The 12,014-nt window shown below is 55.9% G+C and overlaps 3 protein-coding genes across 3 annotated transcripts; all 3 read right to left on the reverse strand.

The window, feature by feature from the left end:
- Positions 1-836: 836 nt before the first annotated feature.
- Positions 837-2,066, reverse strand: LMJF_30_2570 (conserved hypothetical protein; the record flags this gene model as incomplete). The annotated part of the gene is made up of 1 exon (XM_001684808.1): positions 837-2,066. The coding sequence occupies one exon, from the start codon at positions 2,064-2,066 to the stop codon at positions 837-839; it is 1,230 nt and encodes a 409-aa protein (XP_001684860.1).
- Positions 2,067-8,084: 6,018 nt separating this feature from the next.
- On the reverse strand, positions 8,085-8,678 carry PAPLE22 (reticulon domain protein, 22 kDa potentially aggravating protein (paple22); the record flags this gene model as incomplete). Its single annotated transcript, XM_001684809.1, has 1 exon — positions 8,085-8,678. One exon carries the CDS (start codon positions 8,676-8,678, stop codon positions 8,085-8,087), a length of 594 nt encoding a protein of 197 aa, XP_001684861.1.
- A 1,039-nt stretch (positions 8,679-9,717) lies between these two features.
- Positions 9,718-11,199, reverse strand: LMJF_30_2590 (conserved hypothetical protein; the record flags this gene model as incomplete). The annotated part of the gene is made up of 1 exon (XM_001684810.1): positions 9,718-11,199. One exon carries the CDS (start codon positions 11,197-11,199, stop codon positions 9,718-9,720), a length of 1,482 nt encoding a protein of 493 aa, XP_001684862.1.
- Positions 11,200-12,014: the final 815 nt, after the last annotated feature.

Consider the following 12,014-nt stretch of genomic DNA (forward strand, 5'->3'; position numbering starts at 1 on the left):
GCAGCCCTTCACACAAGCAGCGGGAGGGCACGAGGGGGGGGGAGGGGGCGTGGAACGAGCGAAAGAGAGAAAAAAACACCAAGGAACATGAACGTCGAAAGGCGGGAGAGGGGAGAACTAAAATAACACGAAAAAAAGGGCGAGAGGCATACACAGACAGACAGAGGCAGAGCACAACCAACACATCAAAGACAAAAGAGTCCCAGGGGGAGGGGGGAAGATACACGAAAAGACACGCGCTGCCCCTCACACACATACGTATATGCACATATACAGATAGACACGCAAACACAAGCACAGAAACAATGCACGCCGAAAAGCAAAGAAAAACAACCAAATGAAAAAGAAACGCACAGAGACGAGGGAGGGCGTTGAAGAGGCATACACAACGAACAGAAAAAGAAAAAGCGATTGGCATGACGACCACGCCACTTGGTGCCTCCCTTGCTCTCGTGCGGTTTCGCGTACGTCGAAGTCGGTGGGGGAGGACGTTTGCTGGTGATACCCACGCAAGAAACGGAGAGAGAACAAAAAAGAGAGAGGCTGAACAGAGTGAAGGAAAGCAGGTAGGGCGAGCTCTACGGGGCGCTACAGGTAACATAGGCACCAGCACACAAGCTCATCACTTTTTTTCCTTTCCTTTTCGTTTGCAGCGGTGAAATCAAGCGCGCCAAACGCGCACGCCCGAGGATAACGACATCCACACGCGCACGCACAAACACACAAACCCTCGCAAAGCGATGTTGGGTGCGCTCGCCCCTTCTCGTTTCGTTTGCGCCCTCTTTGCCTTTTCATTTTCGGTAGGTCTCTCGCTCTCTCTCTCTCTCTCTCTCTGCCTAAAGAACCTCGAAGATGGCCCACACGAGTCCCCCCTCCTTCGCCTGCACCAGATCGATCGTCTCTTCGACGGAGAAACTCAGCGCCGTTGGGCTGTCGGCCGCGCTGGTGGTGGCCACGCTCGCCAAGCTCTGCTCTATGCCGTCAGGAATGATTGGCATGGTGAGTCGATGCGTCTTCTTCGGACGCTCCTCGAACACCTCGGCGGTCGCCTGCTCCTCAACGAGCGATTGACGGTAGTTCTCCTCTGTAAAAACAGTGCTGTCTATCATGAAATCCTGCGTCACACCGATCCGCCTGTCTGCCGGGGTACGGAAGGCGCTCTTTGACTTGGCGATAATGGCCTGCGGATTCAGGTCTTGCCGGCCAACGAGGTAAATCTCGTAGTCGAAGGGGGAGAGGGCCTTTGCCATCGCTGGGTAGACCCCGGTGTGACTACCGCCGCGCATCGCCTTCAAACTACTACCAATCCACTGGAAGAAAATCATTCGGCGCTGATGGACTTCGCCGTTGGAAAAGGAGATGCGAAAGAGCCCAAAGAGCCACTCTTCATCAGGGAGGTTCTTCACCATCTCAAAGATGCCGTGCTGGCCGTAGGCACGTACCGTCAGTACCTCCGAATTCGACTCGAAAACGACCCAGTTGACGGAGCCGTTGTCCTGGCGCAGAGACGTCATGACACGGTTCGTCTGCACTGATACCTCGACCGGGCTGCTCGGACGCTCCGCCTTCGGCGTCGGCGGCGGAGCCGGTTTCGGTGCCAATCGCACGCTTGGTGTTGTGTTGCGACGCCCCCGCTTTGCCGTGGCGGCCACTACAGCCGCCAGCTCACGCTCCTGATGCATCATCATCTGCTCCGCTGCTAGTCGCTCGCGGTACTCCTCGCGGATCTGCTCCATGGAGAAGTTGCCGCTGTCCATGACGAAGGTGTCACGCATGTGCCGCACAAGGGACTCGAAAGAGAGAGACGCCTTGTCGGTCGTGGAGAAGCCAGGGACGCCGCGGATGTTGTTTGTCGTAAAGTTGGTGATCTCATTGATGCCCTGGCCACGCTTCACAATACTGCACTTGGGCCCAATATACTGTACGTAGATAAACTTGTTGCGTTTGAAGGTGCCCGAGCCCACAGGAAATTTCGAATACAACAGCTGCACCTTTGCTTCGTCGAGGTGCTCGATGGCGTGGTCGATCTCATCCGAGCCGCGCCACACACACACGACCTTGGGCATTTGTGTGTGTGTCTGTGTGTGTGTGTGTGGGTGGGTGGATGGGTGGGTGGGTGGCTGTGTCTCAGGGGCGAGTGATGGGGTCTTGGAAGCTCGGACACGTCGGGCGGATCAGTCAGTACCCGGCGCCAGCACTCAAAAGACACCGGGAAAGGGAGAGAAGAAGAGAATGAAGGAGAAGTGAGAGTGCACGCGCCCAGTAGCTGATACCAAACAACAAAAAAATAAGAGAAGACGGCAATGCGGTATAGACACAGAAGTGTCCGAGATGTGTGAGACAGAACCCAAGGTAATATAACACACACAAACAGGAGGAGGAGGAGCCCCCCCAACCCCAAGAACAACAAGTGCGATTACGATGAGCACACACACACACACACAAACACGGCAGGGCCCACACGACGACAGAGACGGACGAAAAGCCACACCAAAACAAAAATGAACGGAAAAATAGCGGAGGGAAAAGATGACGCGGAGAGAGAGAGAGAGAGAGACGAAGACGAGTTCAACGAACACACCGCCGCAACCGCCAAACGCAACCGAACAGATCAGCGAAGGGCAATGGCGGGGAAGGGGGGGGGGGAGGGGCAGAACAGAAAAGGCGAACAAAAGAGGGAGAAACGTGAAATTAAGAATACACGCCAGGGAGAGAGAGAGAGAGAGGGAGGGGGGGGGGGAGACAGAGCACAATGCGAAGACCCACCTGTCACACTCTTCGCAGCTACTGGAGCAGACAAGCAGAAAGCGCCTAAAGTGGACCACTACTCGCGCTCGATCTCGTGTTGGCCTTTGCAGGTCCAACGGTCCCGATCGGCGCGTGCACACGTGTGTGTATGCGAAGATGGGAGATGAAAGCGAGTCGGAAAAAAAAAAAAGGTGACGCAGTCCAAACAAACAAAAATAAAGGAGAATGGGGAGGAGGGGGGCGGCGCGGGCGTGGCGGGAGACGAGGAACGGCGAAGAAGAATATTGAAAGGGAAGAGAAGAGGGTGACGAGATGGACAACGAGGAGGGTAGGAGCGAAGGCAACAACACCAAAGCACCCCAGAAAGCGTCTGTGAAGCTGTTTCTTTATCGCGAAGAGGTGTGTGTGTGTGTGTGTGTGTGTGTGTGTGTGTGTGTGTGTGTGTGTGTGTGTGTCTTTGTTAGCCGGCAAATCCGTGCATACCCCTGTTAGATGCCGAGGATGAGAGCGTGGTGAAGCAAGTAGAGGCCGCGAACGAGAACAAAAACAAAACAAAAATAATCAGACATGCAATGGGGAACAGAATGAGAGAGAGAGAGGACAACCTCTTCCTGCACAGGTGTGGCGGTAATCATGATCATACAGGGTGAAGCTCATGACATAGGAGAGAAGTGGGGATGGGAAGAGAGAAGGCAGATATGGAGGGGAAGAGGTCGTCTTAACATTGGTAAAGCGCACGGACAGGATCGTCGGTTGGTAGGCGCGGGCAGACATTGAGAGAAAGCGTTCGATGCAACAAGCAGGAATACATATGACAGCGTACCGTATTGTGCATCTGACATAGTCTCTCCACTATCTGGGTCCTCAGTGGGTAGTGCCACAATGCACCGGCTCAACATGCAAGTCCATGTGTGTATGCGTGTTGGGAGGAGGGCGAGGAGGAGGGGTGCACGCGCCTTCTTTTGCACCCCCCACGCGTTCCTCTGTTTTCCGCTCCGTGCTGCTACGGTGTTTGTTCGCTCAGCAACACGCACGAGCTCACAAAGAGAGTCTCGTGACGCCTGAACCGGGAGGGAAGAGAGGACAGACGACGGGGAGTGAACAGAAGAACATGCCCGGCGACAGTGTGCACAGACCACTACTTCCCCAAAGTTCAACCTACCACGCTCGCATTGCGCGCGTTCTCTCTTACACTCACGTGCCGGTCAACGGGAACGGTGGCGTTCGCGCACCACCTCTTTGGTGTGTTGATTTCGTCCTCCTTTTGGTTTCGGCATTCATCTCTGAACATTTGCCTACACTTTGACCTTTTGTGTATTCGTTCGTCCCCTTCTTTCACCCTTCTTTTTCTTCTGTTTCTTTTTTGTTGTTGTTGTTGTTGTTCTGCGTTCGTTCACATGCGAGAGATAGATAGAATGGCTCTCAGAGAGGTGAGAGGGTTACGGATAAAGCATGCACGTAGACATCAAGCACATGCACAAGTCCCGACGGTGTACGCATCATGTGTCTTTCTTTCTTCGTGCCTGTTTTTCACGCTCCTGCCCTAGTGGAAGCGATGTCTTGGTCTGCGTTATATTCCGTTCTCTCTCTTTCGTTTCCCCCGGAAACCATTGCACGTCGCTGCGAGAGCGAGGTGTAGCGGGGCTTCCTCATAGTATTTTATTGTACTGCGTGTGCGTGCGGGAGTCAGTGTGTGGGGTGGATGTGTGTTGTCGCCTCGCATTCAGCAGCCTATTCCACACAAGCACACACGCAAATACCAGAGAGAGAGAGAGGGAAAGAGACGGAGACGGAAGCAGAGAAAAGACTCATCGATACACATGTGCGAGGAGAACAAACAAAAAAAAACAGGCCGAGAAGCATCAGTACGAGCCAACGAAAACGAAGAAACAGAGAAAGGCGAGACGACGGAAACCAGCCAGAGCATATCTCACACGGGAGGCAGCAGAGGGAACAAGTTAGCGAGAGAGAGAGAGAAAGATCGTGCGGCAGAGAAGGGAAGGAGCACGAAATGAGAGAGCAAAGACCCTTTGCAAGCACCGCAGGCCCACTCAACAACATGAGACATGGGGGGTGAAGGTAACGAGAACAGAACAAAAAAAGAAGAGGACAAGCATTCGAAGAGGAGTGCGGCAGCCGAGATGGATGGAGAGCGAGGCCAGCTGTGTGCGATATCCCCCCGCTAACGTATAGAGAGAGAGAGAGCCTCGGCTCATGGAGAACAAATCTGGACAAGAAACGCAGACAGAGAGAACAGCCAAGCACAAAGGAAAGCAAGAGGAAATAAACAACAAAAAAGAAGAACAGCTTTAGGATACGGGCATGAGCGACAAGAGCACAGAGAGAGAGAGAGAGAAAGAGCGAGAGACAACGGGGGGAGCGTTGGGTGTCGCACGTCTGTGTGGCGAAAGAAATGACGGTGAAAAGAAGCGGAAGCGCCCACCCGCCGTAGCGGAGCACGAGGAAAAGGATCACACATGCACGCACACGACAGACAATACGAGAGAAATGCGAAGGACAAGGAGCGCCAAAGGGAAGACCTTGGTGAGGCTCCAGAAAAGGAGGAAGGAAAAAAATTCCTTGTCGCACACCTTCTTTTTTTCTGCTGTTGCTTCACTTGCGTTTTTTCTTTTGCATGTTCGTAAACACGCACATGTAATCGTGGTGCGCGTGCCTGACCACTGGAAAGACAGAGAGGAGAGGAGAGGAGAGGAGAGTCACTCCCTTGATGATTCGGTGTCCCGTGTCTCCGCAACACGATGGATGAAGAAGACAGCGGCAAGCTGAGCGACAGCAACCAAAACAAAGAGAAAGACGAGAGCGGTGTGCTTTTCCTGCGTTGTTGTTGTTCGTTTCACGTCCTTGCTTGCGGTCACCTTCTCCGCCCTCTCTTGTGCTCGTTATTGTTTTTTTTTTCTTCACTGCCGACCATCAAGTTCCCGTGCGAGTCCTCGTGGCGTGTTTGTCGTTCGTTTCCATGCATACAGATGTGCATATAGGTCGGCATGTGCTTCGTTGTGTGCGGCCCACCATGTGCAGACACCGCACACGCACAGGCAGACGAAAGGAAACAGAGGTGGCACCGCCATCCGTCCGCTAACGCTTCACGCAGATGCATACGCAGCACGCATCATCGTCTTCTGTTGTTGTTCTGTGTTCTTTGCGACAAAACGTGCATACATGGGAATCGGCACCGTACATATTCAGTTGACTTCCCTTTTCAGCGCTGCGTCTGATGCACTTCGTGTTTCGACGTTTCTTTTCCGTGTTGCACCATCTCACAGGGTCCCGGATGTGCGTGCTCGTCACCTTTCAACACATCGAACCATTCATCTCTACCAAGCTACCATCTCTCTCCCTTCTCGCTGCTGTCTTCTGCCACACCCTTCATCGAGTCATCGCTCTCTGAGCCTCGCGTGCACCGGCTGAAGAAAGCCAGCCGGCCTCGTCTCAGATGCTTGCACCGACTTACATGAAGCGACGCACAAAACATGGAAACGGACAAACACCCCGATCCCGCTTCTCTGCGTTTCTCGGTTACGTTTTCTCTGTCTCGCATACCACACGGCATCGCCAGCCGTGCTTGACGACGTTGTCAGTCTCGCACGGACCACGACGGAAAAAACCGCATAGACCCGCAAGAACTCGGCGAAGGGAAGAGACGACCAGAGATAGAGCGGGAGAACTTCAAAGAACGTGCAAACGGAGCCGTGGAAGAGAAGTGGCGTGGATGCATCGTACAGATGCGCCTACGAGCAACAACACGTACCAACATAGGTGTCTGGGTCTGCGTGTGTGGGTGTGTGGGGGGGGGTATGTGCGCGTGTATATGTGAGCTGGGGACATGGGATAACGCGGAGGAGGTCAACGCAAGAACAAACAAAAAATACAAGCCACGGAAGCCAGCGGCTATGTTTTATCAGTCACAGTAGCTCTTCCTCTCTCTGCGTGCTTTTATGTGTTCTGCTCATCGACCGCCGCCTGCCTCCGCTAACCCGCCCTCCCTTTTCACCGTCTTGAGCCTGCGCGATAAGAGTACGCGAGGAATGCACACCTGCATGACCAGGGGTGGAAGAACAGAACGGATGAAGGCGCATGAATAGAAGCCAATAAGAGACACACATAGGCCCGGGGCGGCGCCATAATACTAAAAAGAAAAAAACCTCCGACGTGCCCGCTCGACAACGAACAAGTCAGCAAACTATATGCGTGCACAGCCCCAGCTGTTCACTTTCCACTGCTGCACGGCGGCTGCTCATCAAGGACATATCGGGTCAACCAGCACCGTTGGGCGTCGTTCCGCCCACTGCGATTCCACTGCAGGCAGCGCAGGCCAGGTACGGGATCACACTCAGCATCACCGCAACGCAGCAAGAGCAGGAATAAAACGCGGGCGGATGCGTGCATTCAACGACCTGTCGGCACGATTTGTAGTGAGCTGTTACAAGCGTGGCCATGACCCGCAGGTCTCCTCGGCACAGCACCAGCCCAGACCTGTCCGCTGACACCGAGAGTCGGCCAGCCGTGCCCCGAGGGCGGGCTGTGCAGGCTCTTGGCTTCCCCCATAACGAGTGTGGGGTACGGGGCCCTGGTACGACAAAAAAAAAAACAAAGAGAGAGAGACAGTGCTTAAAGAAACAAAAAAGAAGGGAGGGCCAGGCCGTCACAGTTTCGTTCCGCTATTGTCGGTCATCGACTGGGAACGGAGCACGACATGAAAGCGCTGGGGTGGTGTCAGAGGAAGGGGAAAGATGTGGGCGAGAGCGGAAGTCGGGTAGAGGAAGGAAGTCATGGAGAAGGAAGATTCACACCGAACAGGCAAAAGGAGACACAAAGAGGCGATCTCTGGAGGGTGGGGTGCGTGGACACAGACACACAGACACACAGGCACGCGCGCAGAGGACCAAGAACAGAGGAGGGGGTAAGAGCCATGCAGCAAAGCACACAAAAACACGCATGAGCCAAAGATGTAGCCTCGACTCCCACTGCTGTCGCGCGCTCTATTTGCTGTTGAATGCCTGACGGCGTGCACGCCCGTGCATTGCGTGTTTAGACGTAGACGCTGGTGCGTGCGTGAACAGAGATCAGCACTCGTCTGCGCACATCTTTCACCGTTGCACAGCACTCCACGTGCGTGTCTCCGCCGCGCCTACGGCGTGCGTGCAATCGCGTTGGATACACTTGGCATCCTTCCAACTTCCCTGTTTCGGTGTCCGTGGCCCTTCCGCCTCCCCTTCTCCCCATCCCTCGAACTCGGAACATAGCACGGCATATGTACGTCTTGTCTAGCCGTCCCCTGCCCTTGCCACATACACCAATCGGCATTTCGCGCACCTCTACTGGGCTTTGCGCTCCATATCCTGAAGCTGCTGCTCCACCGACGACTTCTTGGACTCTGCGTGAGTCTTGATCATGCCGAGATACTTGTCAGCGTAGGCGCGCACCTGCTGAACTGCGCGTTCGATCTCGTTCTGCTTCTTTTCGTATGCCACCGGGGCCGTAAAGGCAACGATAAGGATGACTAGCATCAGCGTCGTGTCGCTCATCCAGTTGCCGAGGAAGGCCATCACAAGGGTGGTCATGAAGAACTTGGCGGACGCCGCGTAGTCGCGCCATGTGAAAAGGGAGATCGTGCTGTCCACCAACTTCGTCACGCACGGGCGCACAGACTCGTAAGCACGGTCCATGCTAGCAGTCACATCCTTGGGCAACGTCACGATGGTGCGCTTCGTCACGGCAGCGGCAGCACCAGCGATGAGGAGAATGGAGACAATGCGAGACAAAAACGTTGTCAGTGTGTACTCGGCAAAGACGAAGATGGCCCATATGGTAAAGAAGGAGGAAAAAATGATGGCAGACGCGATGGGGCGGTGCCACGTCACAATATCTTTCGTCGTGAGCCCCTTGAACTCCTTCGCGATGGCCGACATGAGCTCGTGCTGTGGGTTAAGGGGAAGGGGAGTAGGTGTGTGTGTGTGTGTGTGTATGTGTGGGTATGGTGAACAGCTGGAAAAGCCGAAGATACGAAACTGGAGAAGAGAGAAGTGGCCGGGAGACGAGTAGGAGAGAGATCAAAGTAAAATAGGTAAAGAGAAGGACACTAAGGTGGGGGGAGAAGGGGGAGGAGTGTGTAGGCGAAACTGGTAGGGCGCACGTAGGTTGCCGCGAGTATACCCGATGCGAGGCGCATGTGGACATGTGTGTGATGAAGGTCGAAGAAGGGAGAGTATGGCAACAACAGAATCAACACGAATGTGTCACGCACGGGTGCATGCGTAGGTGAAGCACGCAACGAAAGAGGGAAGGGAGTGAAGAGAGAGAGACGGGGGGAAGCGAGGAGTTGCAGACCGAGCGAGAGCGAGGGCACAGACAGTAGCATCACAGGGACGGGGGGAAGAAGCATGTGTGTTTGTGTCGGAATCTGTGAAAGCGATGGGGGCGGGGGGAACGATATTCGTCAGGGTGCAGGCGCGTGTGCTCACTCCGTGGTCGGAGCATTCGCGATGTTCCAACAGCCGCAGTCGAGACGGAGAAGAGAGCAGACAGTGCCCTCCAACGCTACCACTTAGTCTGAGCAACGGAAACGGTGCTGTGCCAGAGCAAAGAGCTTGGCAGCGGGAGGGGGTGGGTGGGCTGCATGATTGGCTGGGGAGAGCCTGGCGGTGCACGGTATGTGTCCTCTGTAAAACGTGTGCGCAGTAGAGTGAAGGAGGATGGAGAAGAGAGCATGATCCGCCCTGTGGGGCAAACCGTCGCGCCTCCAGAGAGACAGATGGCGGGGAAACGAAAGGTTTGCGTGCACAGATGAAGGTGCTAGCACAACGGCAGGAACGAAAAATCGGTGAGTGAGAGAATCTGCACCACAACGGAGAACGAGAAAGCAAACACATCAGCCAAGACGAACAAAGGATAAAGCGAGGGCTCCGCGCGGAAGGCCTACTCGCAAATTGGGTAAGCGCAAGTACGCAGCTAGGGCTTACTCTTCACAAGCGCGCTGGTCCCCTCGTAGTAAGGCACCATCCCCTTGTGAGACCGCAGGTACGCGTCAATGCTGCACTCTGGCGCAGCGTCGCGCGCCGCGCTCCAGCGACGGTAAAAGACGTCTCGTGGCATGTCGACAGCGCCGAAGTGCCGCTCGAAATGTCGCATGTACTCCACGCAGAACCCCCAGTACCAAAGGGTGTACCCGCACCGCTGCAGCGCCTCGCCGATCAGCTTCGTCAGGAAGGTGCCGAGTCCGTCCTTGGTCTGCCGCAGCGTATACATGGTGTAGTCGTGGTACGCACACCCCACCGCCATGCCGCAGCAGCCCGCCATCACTTCACCTGTCGCCTTCTCCACCAGCTCAATGCACAGAAGCCGTACGTCGTTTGCCTTATCTGCCTCTGCGGGCTGTGAGGCGGCGGCGTCCGCGCTGCACAATATGTCCCTGCGGCTGCACTGCCCCATGAGGTGAATGAAGATGTCGTTGAGCCACGTGCTCCTCTTGTTCTGTCCGTGATACGAGCATGCCCTCTGCAGACTTTCCACGACACCCGCAGTGTCATCGCGGACAACCACCACGTACGCGCCGGAGCGGATGACACGCCGGACCTTGCTCTGACGGCGCCACGGATACAAGGACGCTGTGGCATTGCGACTCGCTGCGCTCCCTAAAGCTCCCGAGCCCTGCTGGTGTGTCGACGAAGGAGCCGGCACCGCGGGCGATTCCGGCGCAAGGTCGAGCGTGTAGCGTGTGTCGCCGTTGGGGAGCACAAAGAGCATGACCACGTGCTGCGGCCCTATCCTCAGCAACTCCAGCAGCGAAAAAAGTCCGTTGTACCACAACCCCCGCATGAACGGGAGAGCCGTAGTGGCCTCCAGCGGATTCGGTGGTACGTAATACATGAACCTCTCTGCCCCCTGTGCAAGGATGCAGCGTGTGAATTCTGGATGGAAGACAAGAGAGCCGCGGTCAACTACATGCAGCGATACTGCGCGCAAGTCCAGTGGCGCGCGCCCGCCCTCGGTTTGCACCTTCAGCACCGCTGTCGTGGTGCTTGCGCTTTCGCCGCCCTCCATCGGCCAGCACAGCGTCGCCACGTACTCCGAGGACGGATGCAGACACCACACAGTGGCAATGTGCTGCACCTTGCGCGCCACCTCCGCCCTTGCCGACGCGCACACCATCGCCTCCGTGAAGACCCTCTCAAGAGTTGCGCCAGAAGTCACGACGGACGCCACTGGCAGTTGTGCCTGCACAAGTGCGTCGCGCTCCTCAGGAACTCCGTCGTCGTCACTCCCGTCTCCGACGAGCACGGAGGTCAGCTCCTTCACCTCGAACGGGTGCGACGCGACGAACGAGGCCCAATTCAGCCCACAGCCCAGAAGAACGGGATGCGACGTCGTCTTCGTCGTCGTAGCCCCGTCACTTGCGGTGGTTGCGACTTTAGCGGGTGTGTGCGGGCGCATGTCCCCCAGACAGCGTCCGCGTCGAGGGCGTTGCGTCCTTGGCGATGATGCGTCGCGTCTTCGCACACCACTCTGCCCAGTATATGTGTGGCCTTGTGTGTGTGTGTGTGTGTGTGTGCGCGCGCGTGTGTCTATGTCCTTTAATCGGCTGTGTTGTCGCTCGACAGCAGTGCAAACGCTACCGGCTTCTCGTCGTGCCGTTCACGCAGGAACCAGCAAGGCAACCACAACACTTGGCAACGAGCTCTTTTTGTTGTTATTGTTGGTCGATCTCTGCTCTGCCAACGACACGCAGTCCCCGCCCGTGTTGGTGTCCGGTTGGCGACGCTAGCTCTGCCCGTGGTCCCCGAGCGCGGACCTGGAAGTGTGCGATTCGAACACGGAGGTGCACGAGCCGATACCTCGCGCCACAGGATGGCAAAGCGTCCAGATGAAGGGCGTTGAGAGCATCCATGTGCTGTATACTTCGTCTTCCAGAAGGGGGGGGCGGGGGAGGGGCACCACCTCGGCTTCTGGCGAGTGTGCGCACGTCTCAGCTCTCCGTTACGCGTTTCTCGGCAAGGGAAAGCACACCCGCGCACTGCTGCGGCATTACTCAGGTGCTCCCTTTGTCGCTGGGACTTCGTCTACAAAAGTGAAAGGGAGCGCCTACGCGGTGTGTCGAGAGTTACGCCAGGCAGGGATAGGTGGAGACAAAACAAAAAAAAAATGTGGAGGATGTGAGGCAGGAGAGGGAAAGCCAAGTCGAACGGCAAAATGCGTATACCTACGCGCGATGGTAGACGGAGGGTCCAACACGGAACGCTTAACAGCGT

The sequence above is a fragment of the Leishmania major genome, chromosome 30 (genome assembly GCF_000002725.2).
Source record: "Leishmania major strain Friedlin complete genome, chromosome 30".
Lineage (NCBI taxonomy): Eukaryota > Euglenozoa > Kinetoplastea > Trypanosomatida > Trypanosomatidae > Leishmania > Leishmania major.